We start from the raw sequence: 21,222 nt of genomic DNA, 5'->3' as shown, positions 1-21,222 counted from the left end.
TTTGGACATTACTTGTATTTTTAAGGACGAGAGCTAATGGTAAAGTGCAAACTGCATCCAGGACAGAAACAACTGTATTATGCTGCTAACACAACTTAGGCTCTTTGCAAGCACCTGCACAGACAGCATGCTAACGCTAAGCTAGCTAAAAACCAAGAGTTACGCTATGAGCAATATAATGAATTATTGTCTCCTTGGAGTGATTAACTAACGTACTTTGAATAAAATCATTCTGTGTGATGTGTGTAATACATTTCTTTTTTGAGTAACAACCCAACACTGATAACAACAAAGAGGGGAAATACATCCAACATGCACAAACATTTGACAATACAACATGCAGATATTTGCAGAAATGTCTTTGAGAGTTACCACCATCACTAAGCGGCACTAGTGAGAACCCAGTGACAATCGATAAGTAATATCGATAATGAATCAGACTCACCAAATTCTTATCAATTCCCATCCCTAGTCAATACATCCTTCAGACGAGGAAGAAACCTGTGTGTTCCTTCCCCAGACTTGTACTTATCTTCATTCTCTGGTGTAAAAGTAAACTCTGTAAATCTTAGTCTTTGTCGCTCTGCTTTTGGGTGCATTTTTCCATAATGGCCTCACCACCCTGACAGAAACTACGTGATCAAGACGAATTCAATTCAATTCAATTTTATTTATATAGCGCCAAATCACAACAAAAGTCGCCTCAAGGCGCTTCATAGATACAGAGAAAAACCCAACAATCAGCATGTACATGAGTACATGCTGATTTTATTCACATAAATTGAATATCACATTTTTATGTTGATATGCACGTTCCACGTATATTTTAACCCATCATTACAGGGTCTAAGTTTTAAGAATTGGCAATGTTTAATTTCCTATAATTCTACACCATTGAAAGACGCCACAACAGATGGCAGAGACAGGGGAGTAATCTTTCTGTAAGTTTGCTTATTATATCCCCTATGAGCAACTGCTTTGGCAACAGTGGGAAGCAAAAACTGCCTTTGAACAGGAAGATACCTCCGGCAGAACCAGGCTCAGGGGCGGCCATCTGCCGTAACTGGGTGGGGTGAGGGGAGGAAGACGAGACGAAGACACGCTGTGGAAGAGAGCCAGAGATTAATAATAACTAATGATCACATGCAGAGTTGTATATAAACACATAGTGACTAAAAAAGAAACACTTCAGGCGGACTTCCGGTGATGCCGGTGAAGCAGCAAAACAACAAAGCGCCGCCACACAACACACGAAATAAGGGATGACTGAAGTCAACAGGCTGTTAAACAGCCAGGTGAACAGAAAACCTATATGAAATGACTATGAACAAAAAACAAAGCCGGATCTAATGCTACTGGAAGAACTGCAAAAGCTACGTAAAGAGAACCAAGATGGACACAACCACACAAAGATGTCACTCGAAAGACTGGAACAAGAGGTCACAGATATTAGAGACCAACTCGAAGAGCGAATTGGACCAATAGATGAAAGAACTAGCAGAAGACACAGTTATGCGACACCAGACGGCGCTGTGATTCCTGCTACAAAACAGACTGACACGCAACAACGTGGATTTTTCAGATTCCAGAGGGAAGTGAAGGAAATGATATGATCAAAATTAACCGGAAGCTGGATCACTGAAACTCCCAATGGAGATGGGTATCATCATTGAGAGGGTGCATCCTTCATGTGGTCCTCGACCTAAAGACCCCACGACGCCTCCTAGATCTATCATAGTGAGATGACCATACAGACAGCATGGAGCCAGAGACAAGTCTTTTTCAAAGATACACAAATCTTTTGTGACCACGACTACTCGTCCGACCTACAGAAGAAGAGAACCAGAACATATGAGGTTATCAAGCAACAAGGTGCAGGCGAAATGTCTATACCCAGCAAACCTGAGAATAAAACTGGATGCAGGAGAGAAGACCGCTGCTGAAAGAGCTCAGAGTCAGAACATGGTGCGACATCGAAGACGAGCGGAAGGAAGGTTGGACATGCAACAGGAAGACCCAAAGAGACACAGCGTTGTCAACATCAGACCTAAGAGCCCTCATGCAGGAAGAACTTTAAATGAGTTAAATGCTAGAGTGACTTAAAGGTACGCTGATTGACATGTAGAAAAGGTCAAGGTCAAGGTCACGGTCAGATTTATTTATATAGCACATTTCCAACAGCCGATGCTGCACAAAGTGCTTAACAATAACAATAAAATTAAAAACTACAGTGTAATACAATAATAACAATAGAAACAATAAAATAGAAGAATTGAAACAATACTAACTAATTCAGATAAATCCAAAATGCTTGGGTCATAATGTGTTAAAAACCAGAGCGTAAAAGTGTGTCTTTAGTAAAGATTTAAATTGCTCAAGAGTTTGAGCAGATCTAATATTAAAGGGGAGACTATTCCAAAGTCTGGGACCTGCCAAAGAGAAGGATCTATCACCACGAGATTTGAGGTTAGTCCGTGGAATGGACAACAATAGTTTTGAACTAGATCTCGTGGGTTTTCCTGGAGCATAGGCAGAGAGGAGCTCTGACAAGTAGGGGGGGGCTCGGGCGTTGAGTGACTTAAAAACAAAAAGTAAGAGTTTAAATTGGATCCTGTAGGGGACAGGGAGCCAGTGTAAAGAAGCTAAAATTGGGGTTATATGCTCTCTCCGTTTGGTACCGGTTAGCAGGCGAGGAAAAAAGAAAGAAGACAGAGTATATCTGGATATTTGTTCCTGCCAAAATATAAATGGCCTGTATTTATAATACTAGTCTTTACTTTACTAGTCCCTAAGGACCCCAAAGCGCTTTATATATCCAGTCATCCACCCATTCACACACACATTGGTGATGGCAGCTACATTGTAGCCACAGTCACCCTGGGGCGCACTGACAGACGCGAGGCTGTCGGACACTGGCGCCACCGGGCCCTCTGACCACCACCAGTAGGCAACGGGTGAAGTGTCTTGCCCAAGGACACAACGACCGAGACTGCCCAAGCCGGGGCTTGAACTGGCAACCTTCCAATTCCAAGGCGAACTCCCAACTCTTGAGCCACAATCGCCCCAAAATATAGATGTAAACTGTCACATATTTACAAACATTATGCTTCATAAAGTCCAGGCGGTGGATGTGTAGGATTAATATGAGTGGACCACACTCATTTTTACACAACAGTGGGATATTGGTTATTTGTGCATTAAGCATTTTTTCCCACAGAGAAGGAGGGTCACACTTCTCTGCCCCAGTATAAATGGGGTTGTCCACAATGTGGACGACTGGAAGCGTGGAAGCCCTGTTCTTTTTCCTTCTCTCTGACATGTTACAGACATAGTTTACATTTTCACTTACAGACTAAGCATGTATACATTATACACATGTTAGAACACAAAGGGGAATATGCCATCATGTGGCGAATATGACAGATATGAACTTCGTTAGTTATAACGTAAAAAGAATTAATAACCTAATTAAGGGAAAAAAATCCTCGGACAATTAAAGAGACTGCGGTGCTCTGTAGCTCTCATTCAATAAACTCGCGCATCTGAGACAGAACATCAACCAAGAATATGATGCATCCTGCAGGAGCAGGACGAACAGAGGGGTTGCTGTCCTGTTTAACAAATGTGCTTATTACAGTAATGGAAAGGTTTTTCAGGATGATGAAGGCCGTTATATGATGGTAACTGGAACAACTGGAGGCTTATATGCTCCAAATGAAGATGAAAAAGGTGAAGGACTCTTACTTATGGCGGGGACTCCAACACTTTACCTTTCATTAATGCAAAATCTGACAAAAACCTAAAAATAGAAAAGGATTGGACAAAACATACTCTGGAGGTGTGGACAACAATAAGTAAAAAATTGGGGGGCTCTTTATCTGTCTCAAGTGCCATGCCAGTGAGAGGCAATGTAGAACTGTCCCTGTGTGGACAGTGGATTTAGTAGGTAGCCAATGCAGGCCTTAATACAATAAATCAACTCATTAATGGAACAAGTCATTTAACCAGCTTCAGGAACAATTCCAACTCCCCTCTAAACACGCATATAGATATCTTCAAATAAGACACTACATCCTGAACCACAAAGAAAGAGCTTTGATTGATCCTTACAGCATAGAAGAAAAACATCTCCCAACTAAGGAACATGTTTCTCATAAATACAAAAGCCTTATATGAGTCCTGCCAAAATACAGGACATATTTAGGAGAAATGGGAACTATTGAGTGTTATTATCACTGATAATGTATCGGAAGATCATTATCTGTGCGACTGTTCCTCTGCGTTTAAAACACATCGTAAAGGTTTCCCTCTTTGCTTTCCTCATATTTAACGTCACATCAGCAGCGACATCAGAGGCAACTTTATGTATCTGAAAGCTGTTCCTAAATAGTGCCAAAACTGGCATTTCCAACGTACGTCCCCCAAAATCAAATTAAGCCCGATATCGGCTACGGATGTTAAATTCACGTTATATTTTGGTACCATTGACGGATATTTTCCGTTTATGTTAACATTTAGAGGGACTTCTTTTTACTGTAACTCATTAAATGTACGTCTTTATATCCTTAAACACATATTTCCACACAATTACAACCTAATGCACCATTTGCTCACAAATTCTTAAATGTAAACTTCTTAAAATAATCTGTGCTTTGTAAACAGCAACATTTGTACAATTAATGTTAAATATCCTTATATAGTTCTTGTGCAACCCCTGTCACAAGGGAATAAATGGTAAATGGCCTGTATTTGTATAGCGCTTTACTAGTCCCTAAGGACCCCAAAGCGCGTTACACAACCAGTCATCCACACACACATTCACACACTGGTGATGGCAGCTACATTGTAGCCACAGCCACCCTGGGGCGCACTGACAGAGGCGAATAAGCAGTCAACTAGTCAACTGTGGAGAGAATCTGATTGGAAATTTAAAATCTGATTTTTAATACACCTCTTGTTATCTCCCCATGTTATAAAAAAACCTAAAATATAGAAATATGTCCGAATCCAAGGATTCTGGATAAGAATCAAAGAAGAAACAGAGAAAATCCTTCTAGTTAATTCTCCACTAAATGAGCTATACCTCGAGAGAGATACAGTCCAGTCAAAAACTGTATTCTACAGATACTAATGGAAAGAAACAAGCCCACCGTCCATAACAATGGAAACATACTGAAAAGAGTTCACACAAAGGAGTGAATGACAACTGAAAATGACCAGATACCTGGGTGAATGAACAAGAATCCTGGAATGCTGTATTATAAGGTTATAAATTCCCTTTATGATATCTTATTTTATTGATCTTGGTCTGGGATATGTTTGTTTTTTATGCTCCTTTGTCAGAGAATGTTAACGTTGTGTTTCTGTTGGATTATCACAAAAATGAATGAATAAAAACAAAACAAAGTAACACTTCCAGTGACATCACAGAAGCTAATTTAGCAAAACAGTGGTGCTCCACCAAACAGTGAGAAAAATAAGTGACATTATACATAATAGCAGCAAAAAATAAATACACTCCTACAAAATGACTACAACCATGAGACAATAACTCTGTGTACAGATACTTGGAAAGAAAAGGAAGATAAACAGAGAGCACCAAGCCAGCCTGACCTAATGCTACTCAAAGAGTTGAAAACGCTGCATAAAGTATATCAAGATGGGCATAATTACACAAAAATGTCTTGAGCGGTTACAGATATTAAAGACCAAATTGCTAAACACAAAGGAAGAACTGGACAAATAGAGGAAAGAGCTTGCACAGTCAAAGACAGCGATTTTGCACCATACCAGATTCACCATGATATGGACCTCTCCACAAGCTGCAAGGATCTCCAAATCAGACTGAGATGCAACAACATTAGCATCTTTCAGAGTGAAGATCCTAATGTTTGATGTGAAGACTTTTCCAAGCTCCTTATTCCAGAGTGAAGATATGATCGGATTTGTGAAGCTGCTTCGGTAGAAAGTGACACAACTACCAGAAAAGGACATCAAAATCCAAGGTTTACAAAATGATCAGACAACTCAAAAGAAAAGATGTACAAGTAAAATGTCTGTATCCAGCAAAAGTGCAAATGAAACTGGACACCATCTTTGCAGCACTAACAGAGGCCTCCCTGCAGCTGAAGCAGCTCTGAGCTGAGACGCACTGAGCAGAAAGAGCTGAAGGAAGGCTGGAGGAGCAACGTTAGGACTAGAGGGATACAGTATTAAGGCCCGTTCCAAGAAGAAATATAGAGGTATGCTGAGTGAACTGAAAAAATTAAAAAAAAAAGTATAGGTTGAAAGACACAACAGCAATTGAACCAGTCACTATTTCTGACTATACCCAGCTGTCATCAACATTAATACAGGACTACGGGACCATTTTAGGCTAAATGTTTCATTACTAACAGATACTTGGATTAAACAAGAACTACAAGCTGCTTTACTCGAATACTTTGTTCGATGAAGGTAATGTTTTCTCTTGATGTGGGATGCAAGTAAGGCCACAGTAAGGGGGAAGCTTTTCTCAAAAAAGGCTCAAAAACCAGCAACAACTGGAAAATGAAATTAAAAAGAGAGAGGGAGCATAAGCAATATGGAAAGAAGCTACATTGGGGCGACCGTGGCTCAGGGGGTTGGGAAGCGCATCTGTAACCGGAAGGTCCCGGTTCGATTCCCGGGCTCTCTGTCGTTGTGTCCTTGGGCAAGACACCTTACCCTACTGGTGTTGGCCAGAGGGGCCGATGGCACGATATGGCAGCCTTGCTTCTGTCAGTCTGCCCCAGGGCAGCTGTGGCTACAACTGTAGCTGCCTCCACCAGTGTGTGAATCAATAGTGGCATTGTAAAGCACTTTGGGTGCCTTGAAAAGTGCTATATGAATGCAATCGATTATTATTATTTAAATAGTTATAAGAAACTACACAATAATTAGATGAGTCCCTAACATATAAGGCAGACGGGGTATTGTAACTGAATAGTAAGGAAGGGTTCCTTTCTGAAATTTACTGTTTTGTGGAAAAAAACCAAACAAACTGACAGGGGATTTCTTTAAATCACCCTGTAATTCTTCAGCTAAGACACCTGAGTTAGAAAACACAGAGACTGCAGTCGTTTTTACACATGTGGGCAGCAGCAAACGCACCCTACAACTGCGCCCTGCTGCCTGCGTACTTTTATTTTTATACATGTCTGTGTGTGTGTAAAAGTAACAACGTCACTCTGACTCTGCACAAACCCAAAGCAACGGGTTATTTCCCCTTTCTACATTTGTTCTCAGAAAAAACAGGAAGTGGATTTAGTAGCTGAATAAGTTCATCAGAAAGTTATTAGGTGAAAGATCACATAGACATTTAGATTGCTTAAACAACAGAAAAACACATTTCATAAAGCTGATCAAATTATATAAAAACAAAAATCTCTTGACACAAACACAATAAGTGGCTTAAAAAATACACTTAGTGCATCACGGGCTGCTCCACGGTGTGGGACGGAGAGATTTCGCAGGTCTTTCCTCCCCACTGCTGTCAGACTCCATAATAAAGACTTTAACTGATCAAGCACACACATCCATACATATGCAATAACACTAAGTGCAATAATCCTTTCTGTCATCGTTGTATTTTTACTCAGTTGTATATAGTATTTGTATTTGTATTCTATTTTTATCTTATTGTATATTTATTTTATTTTATTCTACTGTATATAGTATTTTATTTTATTCTATTCTGTACAGCTGTGTACTGTATTTATTCTTATTGTATTCTAATTTTTTGCCTCATAACTTTTGCACTGTCCACTTCCTGCTGTGACAAAACAAATTTCCCACGTGTGGGACTAATAAAGGTTATCTTATCTTATCTTATCTTATCTTAAATAGTTGCTTCAAACAGCGTATGTATCCATTCAGTTGTTTGAGGTAAAGTATTGCCAGTCATCTCTGTCAGGTTTCTGTATATACGATTAAAAACCCCTGTTATTCATTGTAATGTGTGGGTTAAGTGTCTGACTTGTAGCAAAATGTTGAAAGTCATGTCTGTGACCTTCAGGATTATCTGATAGAGAGCAGAATTCATGGTTCCATCAGTAGAGGCGAAGCATTCAAGCACTGAAGCAGCAAAGCAGCCCTAAACCATCATGCTACCACCGCCATGTTTGATGCTTCCAGCAAATGTGTTAGTTTTAAGACACTAATGTAATGGGATGTAAGTTCCAAAGTTGAACTTTTTGGAAGTTGTACATTCAAAAAGTTCCACTTTTGTCAATCCACAGAATATTGGCCCAAAAGAGACGAGTCTTTGTGTTCTTTTTGTCAGCAGTGGTTTTCTCCTTTGAACACTGCCATCAATGCCACTTGTCCAGTCTCTTTCTTGTTGTTGAACAAAGAACTTTGACCTTAACTGAGACAAATAGCCTGCAGGTTAATGATGTTTGGATGGTTTTCTTGCCTTCGGATTAGTTGCACTCTTGCAGTAATTTTGGTAGGCTGGCTATATTTTCTCCTTTTATGGATTCTGACTGCCGCTGTGGTTCACGCCTTAGAGATGGCTTTGTAACCCTTTCCAGACGGATAGATGTCAATTACTTATTTTAACAACACATTTGTACATAGATGGAGAGTTCTACCACTGGGCAAACTGGTACTATGGATATTTCTGTCATATTAATTCCCCGTTTCTCAGAGAATGAATAGAAAAGAAAAAACAACATTTTCTAAAGCATCTGAAGCATCTGAAGCACCCAACTTGACACATATTTCAAAAACAGGCTTGGCTGTTGTACAGCATCCAGAGGCAAAGGCTTTTCACACTCAGCTAGAAGACAAACAGAATGAGGGTTACTGGACCATTTTAGTGATAGGCTAGTTTACCCAAGTAATGACTATTTGACTGAATACCTAATGAACACAGTTATTTTACAGACAGTGATTAGTGAGTCAACTGAAGGCTCGCAAAGCGACCAGTGCTGTCAGAATGGAAGATTAGCAGAGTGATCGGAGCCAAGACTGTCTTGCATTGCTTATGCTGCCTTTCTCTGAAAAGCCTCGTCTCCTGTGGGATAGCTCAGCCCAGCAGAGATCCTCCATTGGCCTACATATGCAAACACTCGCTGCCAGCCTACTTTGTGTCTCATTGCCCTTTTCTTTTTGTCATATCATAAGTTTTATTTCAAAACTGCAAATAAAATTGATTGTGCCTTGCATTTTTACTCAAAGTCTTATTTAGGAGCCCAGCAAACTCATGACTGAACTACTGCAGAAGCAGTGGTTTCTGGCCCAACTTCACCTACTTCCAAGATGCATTAAAAAAAGCCTGTCACCATGACCCTGGTGAAGGGCACGAGATGAAATGTGTCAGTCGAACAACAGAGTTGTTCTTTATCCTACAAGTGTTGCTGAAGCTTTGCTGTGGCTGTCAGCTGTGTTTGTTCTGGCTTAGCTGCAGAAGGAAGAAGTGTGGCTGTGATTTAGCTGAGAATCTCCTCTCCTTAGATAACACATGTAGGCCCACGACATGCACATGGAGGCGGAGCAGTGCACACAGTTCAGTTCAATTCATTTTTAATTACGCAGTGCCAAATCACGGTGCTCTTTATATTGTAAGGTTAGGACCCTACAATAATACAGAGAAAAGCCCAACAATCAAATGATCCCCTCTGAGAAAGCACTTCATGACAGTGAGAAGGAAAAACCGTCTTTAATAAGAAGAAACCTCTGACAGAGGCTCAGGGGCCAGTTTGGGGTAACAGGAGGAGGAGAACATGCTGTCGAAGAGAGAGATTAGCTCTGTAGCTAGAGATGAATAATAACTAATGAGTAGGTAGCTGTGAGAATCTCTAAAGAAAGACTGCTCCTTGGCTGGGTCATAGTATGCACCCAGCAGTATTAGGTATGCATGCAAAAAGTAACTGAACTGTACAAAACAGTGAAGTGCTCTCACTCTTATTGAGGACGACCCACAGTAGCTGGATAGTTGCTACAGTATCCAATCACCAAACTGTGCAGGCAGCATGATTACATTAGTTGCAGCTTCCTTAAACTTTGAGACTCATAGACTAAAAATACCTTCATATATACTTACTTATACTTATATATATACTTTTTCATTTTTGTCTGTGTTCCCGTAAATATTGCTTGGCAATCGCAGTATTACAGGAATCAAACATTAATCTTTTAAAATCCACGAGGCTTAGTGAAACTTCCTGCTAATAATGACTCACGTCACCAGGAGAACATTCAAAACAGGTTGAATCTATTTAGGTTCACAACCCACTTTCAGTTTACTGTCAAATAACATTTGGAATAGAAGTCCACCTGCTGTCAGCTGATGCTAAATAATATCTGAAGCAGAAGAGGAAAAGCAAATCAGATGTGACTGCCAACAACAGTAAACAAAGGAGGTGGAGCTGTTCTTATCGTGACAAGAAAAAGAATATTGCAGCAACTTCAATCAACGAAACTTTGTTCCTCGTCTCCAAGTCTTTTGTCTGTTTTTTGTCTTAACAATAATATTAAGTTCATATGTAGCTTGTACTGATGTCTGTGTCATCTTTGCTTGCACAAACTTCCAGGCCTGTGCTGTTCTCTAACTTTGAGGCTAACAAATGTTAGCTTGAAAAATACCCATAAAAAGGCAACAGTGCTCATAAACTAAAGGCTTGGAAGCTTGAACTGTCCCACTACAGTGTAACATGTTGAGTTATGGACTGTGCAGTCACACCAGTGAGCTGAACCAAACCTCAGCGATATTTACATCTATATAAACGTGTTAATATTCAGTAATCCTCACTGAAATTCTGTAGGAAATATTTAATAAGCACTGTGTCTGTTTGAGCTCAGTGACCTGCCCAGGCTGTTCTCTGCGTCTAGTCCCCACACTGGCCCAAGCTGGATAAGCAGTTAAGATGAATGGATGAAGGGCTAAATAGACTGTTTCCACCTCATTCTGCTCTGTGTGTTCCTATTATTAGACCAACAGATGAAGCAAGCTGTTTGAAAGCACGGGGGTGTCAGGTGTGACTGGGTGGCAATGCCAACTGTTTCCATGGCTGATGTACAAGAGCCTCTTGGCAGAATTTGAGGCTGCAGTAAGTCAGGACTAGCTGTGTGAAGTGCACACTTTTAATGGCACATAAAATAAATGTTGGCAGCTTTGCTTCACACATACGCTCAGGACATCTGTCTCAAACAACAAGTTCTGTTTTTAGCCACCGAACCACAGAACCTTGAAAAACATTGTCAGTTTTTAGCATTCTGAAAAACCTTTGGGGCAAACTTAAAAGACCGTGTTAAGCACATGTTAGACTAAAGCCGTGATAAAGCTGACTATGTATTATTATTATCATATATCATTTTTATTGAATGAATATTGAGGGAAATACTTGATAGCATCAAAGCTTAATGAATCCAGATAGTTTGCTGTTTGACATGCAGCCACATAATAGCTTGCTTTGCAGTTTGCAGGCTGAGAAAACAGCGGACGAGGCGCACAGAGTCAGGCTCAGTTTGTCACACAGTGGAAGACAACAGATTCTCTGTTCCTCACATTAAACAAGCTGTAAGACGAATACATGCATGAAGAGCTTCTCCAGCGTTACACAACCAGAATAAACACCACACTGTTCCTCCAAAGCAGGCAACCTCTCCTCTCAGGTGTCCTGGCACACACATCAGGTTCCTGGGGAGCCTGACGAGTGTGATCCATGCTCTAGTTGGAAATAGAGCTGCAACGATTCATCGAGTATTTCGAATAATTTGATAATAAAAAATTCTCGACACAAATTCTTTTCTTCGATGCTTCACTGAAGGCACGGCTCTGTGACGCGCCAGTTTTAAACAGAAACACTGATAACACAACAGCAGCAGACGTGATGACACTTTCACAGTTTAACATGGAGTCGGCGTTTGTTTACGCACCGTGAAGAACGAAGAGGCGGAGCCATTACTGAGACCGTGATCTCAAGCAGAGTGAAGAAAACATGTTTCTAGCCTCCAAAGCAGTCGCGCTGTTACTGTGCTCACCATTAAAACCTTGACTAACGCTAACAGGACTCCTTCATCAGAGCACCTGATCCACCACCGTTTGTTTTACACAGAGAAAATCTGCAGCAAAGCCTCCAGAGCTGCAGATGAACTGTGAGTCTCTTATAATTGCACAAAACTGACTCACTCGATTAGCAGTAATGCCCTGCTTACTGTCTGCCCCTCAAATGTTTTTTCCTGGGGTAGAATGATTGTACAATATTCATGTTCAAAAAGAAAGTGGGTGAACAAGGTTCACTTTATTTTAGATTTATTCTAATCCAGCGGTCCCCAACCCCCAGGCCACGGACCGGTCCTGGTCCGTGAGCCATTTAGTACCGGGCCGCGAGAGCTGAGGCTTCGGTGTGAAATATGGTTTTCAGGGCTTTTATCATTAACTCGGTGTCCCTGGGTCTTTTCCCGTCTGTTATGAATAAATCTTCTTCTTTTTTTTGGTTTTATTTTGTTGTACTTATCTGCGACACCTTAAAGGGCGGTGCGTGAAAATATTGTCAGACATAAACCGGTCTGTGGTGCAAAAAAGGTTGGGGACTACTGATCTAATCCACACAGGGTCAGAAGTATACATACAAATATATACATGCATTCAAGCCTTTCAGTAAGTGGTGCTAAAGGATCTACGGTGTCTTCTAACTTGACCAAAGTCTATTAACTGCTCATTATTTACCACAACTACTCGTTTCTCTTTGCAGCGTAGCAAGGATTTAACAACAGTCATTGGACTGACTGGTATTCACAACAAAAGTCAAGTCAAAGAAGCAGAATTACAAATTTACACTAGTTGGTAGGTCTCTTGAAACTCTTCCTAAACAACTGCAGATTCCAACATAATGAGTTCAGACAAATGTACATAAGCACACCTTTTCCAGGGTCAAACTGCAAACTGCTCCAAAATCCACTCCTCCAAAGCTCAACTGAACATTTGCAGTTCTAACGATGAGACAAGAATTGAGCTACGTGGCCACAACGGCGAGAGGAGTAAAAGCGAGGCTTTGAAACCTAAGAAAACTGTTCCAGCTGCCGAGCATGCTCTGGCTGTCTCAGAAATTTGAGTGTTATATTTGACAGTTCAATGTCGCTTGACAAACACTCCAAACAACTGTTTTTTTCATCCAAGAAACATTTCTAAACTCAGACCCCTGGTGTCAAAGGCAGAACCTGCTTTTATTTCTTCTCGTTTGGATTATTGTAGTGGTCTTTTTACTTGTTTCAAATCAGCTTTGGATCGCCTTCAGACTGTACAGAACGCTCCAGAATCCAGTTTTGGCTTCTCTTCATTGGTTGTCAGTAAATTTTAGGTTTCATTTTAAAATTGTAGTTTTATCTTTTAGAGCTCTGCACGGTGAGGCTCCCCAGTTTATCTCTGACCTGCTGAAACTTCATCCTGAGCACTTAGGTCGTCAGGTCAGAGGTCACTGTTGGTCCCGGGCACCAAGGCTGTGGAGCTCTGTTGTCTTTACGCTGTACAGACTCCATCGACTCTTTAAAAAGCAGCTGAAGACATTTCTATACAAACAAGCTTTTAATTAATGTTTTATATTATTATTTATATTTCTGGTTGTATTGTAACTTTAATGACATATAAATACGTTTAACTCACTTACTGTTTTGCTCCCAGTAGGATCATGCTCTGGGGCTGTTTTGCTCCCAGTGGTACTGGTACATTGCACAAAGTAAACAGGAGGAGGAGGACTGCCTCCAAATTCTTCAACTTCACCTCACATCAACAGCTAGATGTTTTAAGCTTTTGAGCATATGTGAATTAGAGAAACTCCAACATTAACTAAAACGTGTGCTTTCAATTGTTGTTGTTTTAAGTATTAAAGGTGAATGCTGTACAATCAGTCCACCCTGCAAAGACAAGACTTCAAAGAAATCATGTGAAGCTCACATTAACATGACATGCATGCCCATGATCGGTGTACACATCATTCTCACCACAACAATAAGTACGAGGGACTTTGTTCTTTGGGCACAGTAAACTTTCAGCACTGACCTACTTTAAGCCTCCTGCTGTTTGCAAAAATAGAAAAGCAAAAATCCTTCAGTGAGCTGCTTCAGTGATTCTAAAAAGCTCGAGGCTGACTTTCACTGTTCTGCCACATTAACTGCAGTGAGGTCGCACTGCTGTGTGAATGAAAGATTCCCAAAACAAAATCCAGGGAATCCCCTGACAATGTCACTGCTGAGAGAGACGTTCATGGAAATGTTGCAGTCATTCCAGAAATACCTATCACACAGTATTAAATGGAGTCATATATTATACATAATGCTGTATAACTGTAGAGCCAAAGGCCAGCAGTGAATTAGGGCATGCATAAAGATAGCAGTGGGGGAATGAGCAACGGCCAACAGAAGCTGCATGCAGCGCTTCAGTGTTTGAAATCATCAGTTCATTTTCATTATCTTGTAACCGACCTTTTAACCTGATTTTCCTGATATAAATGTGTGTGAAAATAAAAATGCACCGCTACACTGTTGGCCTTCATCTGCTTCTGTCATGGCTGCACTAAATGCACTAATTTGTCACCTAAAAATGGTAAAAAAGAAAGTGCACCCCCTTTGAGTTCTAAGGTTTTACTATCAGGACATAACAAGAAATTACAAAATTTGATAGATTAGGTAAATACAACCTGAGAACAACAACACAAGTGAAATTACACTGTGTCATTTTAACAAAAACTAAGACACAATGCAGGGGACTGTGTGAACAACTCAATACACCATAATCCAGCAGCTTGCAGAACTCTTCCTTTCAAGTAGTTGTTTTCTATTCAGTTCATTTTAATTTTATATATACAGTGCCAAATTATAACAACAGTCGCCTTATATTGTAAGGCAAAGACCCTCCAATAATACAAAGAGAACAGAGAAAGCCCAACAATCATATGACCCCCTATGAGCAGCACTTTGGCAACAGTGGGAAGGAAAAACTCCCTTTTAACAGGAAGAAACCTCCAGCAGAACCAGGCTCAGGGAGGGGCGGGGCCATCTGCTGTGATTGGTTGGGGTGAGAGAAGGAAGACAGGATAAAGACCTGCTGTGGAAGAGAGACAGAGGTTAATAGTAACTAATAATTAATTAAACTAATAATTAAATGCAGAGAGGAGTATAAACACATAGTGAGCAACACTCATTTTGATCCACTGTTCTTTAAAACATTGCTTCGGTTCATTGAGGTCTCTAGTTTATCCACAGCTTTCTTGACTCCTCACCACAGCGTTTGAGGCCTGAACTAACCTCGTAATATTTTGATTCTTTCCATTATCTGATGCCAGAGTGCTTCAGATCGTGGTATTATTCCTGAGAAGTAAAGACTTACAATTGGCAGGTGTACTTTCTTTTTACTGACTAAACTTTACAGCTTCCTAACATGCACTTATATACTTTTTCCATAATATTCTGCTTAAAGCATTTTTGTGTAGACCCTGCAACTTGAAATTTTGACTCTGATCTCCTTTTGTTACAGTAGGCAGGAGACTAATTCCAGGTCCTTAGACAAAGGTCTTTTTGGTTTAGGGTATATTATACGTCTAATGATTCCCTTAGATGTATACTCACAGCCTAAAAACTATCCAGCAACTAAAATGTTTTCAATTGAGAAGGAGTTAAAACCAGCGTGTTTTCATTTTGTATTTTGGGGGTTGGCTGGAAAAACGAATAGCAGATGGACGATTCTAAGTTGGGCTAAAAACAGCAGCTGAATGTGAGACTGTGCAATGATTTCTGCAAAATCTGATGATTATGATATGTGATTTTTGCTTTTTGAATGATACATATTTCAGAAATGTTGAGGTCTCATAACTGATGCTCATGAACCCAAACACTTAAAATGTAGGGGAGACCGGGGATAGTTGTAACATTTTTGACATTTCTGTCTGTAAATTGGAGCTCGTTTAAGCTAGTGGATTCAAAATGTAATGCAAAGTATTTACATGTCTCTGCTATTAAATAGTGCAGCTATTTTCTCTGCAGCACAATTACCCATTGCATGGTATGGTCTCAAGCACAAAGAGTGAAATGTTACAATTAACCACATAGTCTGGGTTAGTTGTAACATTTCCTGGGGTGAAATGTAACACAATGAAATAAGGGTACTAACAAAACATTAACATGTAATCTTTGTTTATTCAACACATGAATGCACTTAGAGCCCTTTATGTAGCTGTGTGTGTGTGTGTGTGTGTGTGTGTGTGTGTGTGTGTGTGTGTGTGTGTGTGTGTGTGTGTGTGTGACAGAATGCAGAAATCTAGCTTTTGAACATATTCCAACCCCCCAAAAAAGAGAAATTATGGAATTTTCTGCAACTGAATATTTCATTAATTTTGATTGGTCTTCCTTGAGTTTGGCCTCATTGGCTCAGTGGGCATTATAACCTACAACTCTTGCACCAATTTTGAACATAACAATGAAGCTGAAAAAATGTAGTTGTTCACCAGCATCACAATTCCATTACTTTTTATCCTGGCTTACCTTGGTGAGGTTTGCAAAGTGCTTCAGAAAGATGAGGAAATCTGTTTCTTGCACCCATCCTGATTTATTTCCACTACCAGTACTTCCTACTGGTCCATCTCTGACACAGTGGTCTGCACAATGTATGTGTGGGGAACACAAACAGTGGAGGAATTGTGTTGCCAATGGCATTAACCGCATATACAAAAGCGACCAGTGAACCTCTCTCTGCTGATGTCGTTGCCCCAACTTGTTTAATATAAGTTAAAGTAATAGTGTGGTAAGTTGTAACATCTGCATTATTGTTACAACTGACCCAGACTCCTATAGCCATGAACTAGCTAACATTACAGCCAACGGCTAAAACATTAGCACTAAAGACCTACACAGAATATATCCCCATAGACATACAAATAACATAATTTAAGTTTGATGAGTTTAACTGCAAAGCAGATAATGCTATTAGAAATTGAAATAAAGTAGAAAAACGTACTTTTTGGCATACAAATTACTTTTTTTCATGTTAAATTGTCTGTGTTTGACAAAATGTGCTGATTTTTCACATGTAATAGCAGAACTGAGTTAGGCATGCACAGGATGAGTCACATCATTTGAAACTTAGCCCTGATTGGAGAAATTGGAAGTGTTACAACTATCCCCGGTCTCCCCTAATTTAAAAACATTTGTTTTCGTGGTTTGCATTTTGCTTTCTATTGGATCCAACAGAAAGCAGAAAAAATTAAAAATAAATTAAGAAATGATGCTACGTTGTGATATTGTGTGTATTACCACGGATGATTGTTGAGATGTCAGCGTTTTACTGTGTGAGCAGCTAATATCATACATATTAGAAATATAAAATTCAATAGCTGCAGCTGCACAGCTACTTAAAAAATAGAAAAAAGCAGCAGCCCATTGGCTTTTACTTGACCTATTTTGATAATGAGAACAGGTGGCTGTGCTGAGCACAAGCAGAGGGGGTAAAGGGGGGATGTTGTGCTTTATCACATACTTTAAGTGGATGAAAATCTCGATGAAAACGTGCGCGCCATTTGCTCATCACAGGCTATTGCATTTTAATGCTGACCAATTAGAATTACCTATTTTTATATAGCTTCATATAACGCACCTACTAATAGAGGCTCGTGTGTAATAATGCAGCTCTGATATAAATACGATCAAATCAAATGACATCCTCGCTGTAGCAGGCGTTTGATGGAGGTACAAAGCAAAGCCTGACTCACCTCTACGAAATAGAAGCAGGGCAGCAGGCTAACACTGTCTTTAGTCTGGATCCTCTTCTCTCGTACAGACATGGTCGGCCTCTGAACGTCCAAACAGATCCGAGATGTAACGAGGAAAGAATGGCCGCGCTCCTCCAGGCGTCCTGCTGGAATCAGGAGCGCTCCATACCGCTGTGTATAGCAGTATGCAACAACCGCTCAGTGTTCAGCACGGGGACCCGATGCTCCCTCCAGCGCGACCCTTTATACCTGCTGGTGAGCTGCTGGTGAGCTGCTGGGAGCGCGGTTCTGTGTTTTTCTCTCCGCTTGCTGTCAGGTAGAGAACAGCGCCTGAGCAACAGAGCGAGAGGAGGAAAGAATGGGGGGGAGAGCGCAGACGCACTGAGGAGGGCTGACGGTGGACCACCAAAGTGGATGTGCATGCAAAAACGTCTGTTTCACATATTCTTAAACGTAATATGAATGCTGCTTTGCCACACGCTGCTCACGCTTAGGTGTTATGGCATCATTTGTGGTGATTATGGCGCATAAGCAGCCCTTATCTGTGCGACTGTTCCTCTGCGTTTAAAACACATCGTAAAGGTTTCCCTCTTTGCTTTCCTCATATTTAACGTCACATCAGCAGCGACATCAGAGGCAACTTTATGTATCTGAAAGCTGTTCCTAAATAATGCCAAAACTGGCATTTCCAACGTACGTCCCCCAAAATCGGCTACGGATGTTAAATTCACGTTATATTTTGGTACCATTGACGGATATTTTCCGTTTATATTAACATTTAGAGTTTTACTGTAACTCATTAAATGTACGTCTTTATATCCTTAAAGCACCGCAGCAATTTCCTAATGTTGTAAACCTGCTCAACATTTGGCAATAAAACCCTTTCTTTCTGATTCTGATTCTGCACTCTAAAAAAAGATCTGCTGGCTTAACGTAAAAAAATTAAGGTAACAATTTGCATGGATCTTTTTAAGTTACTTCAGCTTAGCCATTATAGCGTAAATGCCACAAGAGTTCTCTAGTTAGGCAAACTCTATTCCTTACGTACAAACAACATGATTTGCTTTGTCCTCTACAAGCTTAATTAAGTTGAACCAACTTAATTTTAATTGTTTAAAAAATTACTCCATTTAGTTATTAAAACTTATTTTTTTTACTTTTATTCTACTCAGAAATATCCATGCAAATTGTTACCTTAATTTTTTTGAGTACTAATAACTTACAATAACTTATAACTTACAATTATACAATAAATTACACATTGAAATTCCAGTTTTATGATCAAACTGTTTATTAGAACACCAGTCCACCATTCCAGACTCATTGACATTTCAATAGCAGACAAAATTGTTGCCTCCATAAAATAAATGACACAAAACACCCCTGTAAATCTGTCTCAAAAAGACTGAACATTTTGACAGTCATGCTCTGATTCAAGTTTGTTTGTGTTAAAGTGATAGTTTAGGTTTTTTTAAGTATGAAGTACATTGTGAGTGTATTACACACAGTAGACAGCAGTCAGCACATTCCTGCCACCAACACGCACGATAGGCTCAGTTTGTTTGTGTGACTTTGGTAAATCTGAACTAACCCGAACTAACACCAAAGTCACCAAATAACACAATTACACTTACTGATCAAGGCAGCAGGAGACCAGCAACTCCTGTGTGCTGTCAGGTAAAATTGCTGTTTTTGTCCATGGACGCTGGTGGGCCAGAGCGATTGAAACAACAAGCAGTAGAACTTCTCTTTCCTCACAGAAAAGGCTGTCAGATAGCAAAATAAAGCAGTAAACATATTCTTGATATAATGTACATTTAAACTGACATCAGTTTTATTAGGATGGAGGCTCATCTTGCGTGCCGGTGGCCCTGTCTGCTTCTCCGTAGGTAGAGCTTACTGACTGCCATCTACTGTGTGTAATACACTCACAATACATATGTACCTCATATACAGCCTCACTTCAAAAGACCCGAGCTATCCTTTTAAAGTGCATTATTTTTAACTAGGTGTACTTAATGCTCAACGCTCAACTTTACACCTACTGCCTACTGTACAGTATGTAACACAACACATTGCAAACAACAGTGGAACATTTCCCGTTTAATTTGAGGATAGCCTCACTCTTCACATTTTTTAGTACAACAGTTTACTTTTTAGTGACATTACCTTAGGACTGGCTTTCAGATCATCCAGCTCGAGGAATATCTTTTGAAACACTTCAAAAGTGTTTTTCAAAAGTGTTTTTCAGTTCTTTTGGGTAGCTGAGGTTGAGTGCATATATCAGCCCCATTAGCAAGGCACAGGCTCTGGGTACATCCAGGTCTGCTAGGACTTCTGTTCCTTCAAGTATGATCCTTGCGTTGGCTGGATCAGACGTTGTGGCACCTCTGGTTACAATCTTCATCACTTCATTGGTAATATCGCCGCCACCATCCTGGTAGATCAGAATCAATATAAATGTTTTAAGTAATCATACTTATACATGAGAGTAACACAAAATAGGGCTGCAACTAACAATTTTAGTTATCTGATTATGTCTGTGAAGGTTCTCTTTGCAAGCTCCTTTGACGATTATCTGATTAGTTGTTTGGTCCAGAAAATGTCAGAAAATGGTGAAAAATGTCAATGTTTCTCAGAGCCCAATATGATGACCTCAAATGTCAAACATATTCAGTTTGCTGTCATAGAGGAGTAAAGAAACCAGAAACGATTCACATTTATGAAGCTGAAACCAGAGAATTTGGACTTCTTTTTCTAAAATAATTACTTAAACCGATCAATCAATTATCAAAATAGTTGCCGATTAATTTAGAAATCAATTAATAATAGATTAGATCGTAGCTCTAATACAAAGTATAGTCATGTCTGATTTACCTGCTCTTTGAAGAGATCCTCCTCCTTTTCCCTGAGATACACCACTAAGCCACGGATAGCGACCTCTCGCCTTCTCTCCACAGAATCGTCCTGTGAATAAGAAAAAGAATGTCGAACTGCTCTTCGAGGAGGATGGGTTTTTGATAATTACATCCAAAAAAAAAAAAAAAAAAAAGGATTGACTTTATATGGCCTGAACTGTACCAATTATAGATTTCCAGTGATAATCAAAATAATGAATTGATCATTTCAAAGAGCCATTTCTCTGAAATGATCAATTCATGAACTTGAAAAATCCAGGTAACAAATAGAAAAACTGCAAAATCTTGCAAATTACTCTGCCAATCATGATCCACATCACCTATAATTTGTTTTATTATTAAGTATTTATAGTTTTAATTGATATTTGTGCCTCAAGCTCTAAACAATAATTTGACATAGTTGAGTTGTAAACAGCTACCTTTTAAGACTCAATATCACCTATTGGAAAAAAAAAAGTGGATTATCCTATTTGAAATAAACTACATTTCATTCATTCATACCTCTAGCAGCATGTTCTGGATGCGCCGAATGCACATTTTTGCAGCCCCTCCTCTTGAGGACAGCAAGGACATTATTTTCT

The 21,222-nt window shown here is 39.8% G+C and overlaps 1 protein-coding gene across 1 annotated transcript in view; it reads right to left on the bottom strand.

Annotated features, from left to right (window-relative positions):
* Window positions 1-18,061, bottom strand: part of plppr4b (phospholipid phosphatase related 4b) — a 55,733-nt gene extending 37,672 nt beyond the window's left edge. Inside the window, exon 1 of the mRNA XM_085467433.1 lies at window positions 17,724-18,061. Within this exon, the coding sequence (XP_085323559.1) occupies window positions 17,724-17,795 (72 nt within the window). The 5' untranslated portion in view covers window positions 17,796-18,061. The remainder of the gene's footprint in view (window positions 1-17,723) is intronic.
* Window positions 18,062-21,222: the final 3,161 nt, after the last annotated feature.

The sequence above is a fragment of the Copadichromis virginalis genome, linkage group LG9 (assembly GCF_057382275.1).
Source record: "Copadichromis virginalis isolate Kocher_CV1m ecotype Utaka linkage group LG9, C_Virginalis_male_GT1.1, whole genome shotgun sequence".
In the NCBI taxonomy this organism is placed as follows: Eukaryota; Metazoa; Chordata; class Actinopteri; order Cichliformes; family Cichlidae; genus Copadichromis; species Copadichromis virginalis.
This window is presented reverse-complemented; position numbering and strand designations above follow the sequence as displayed.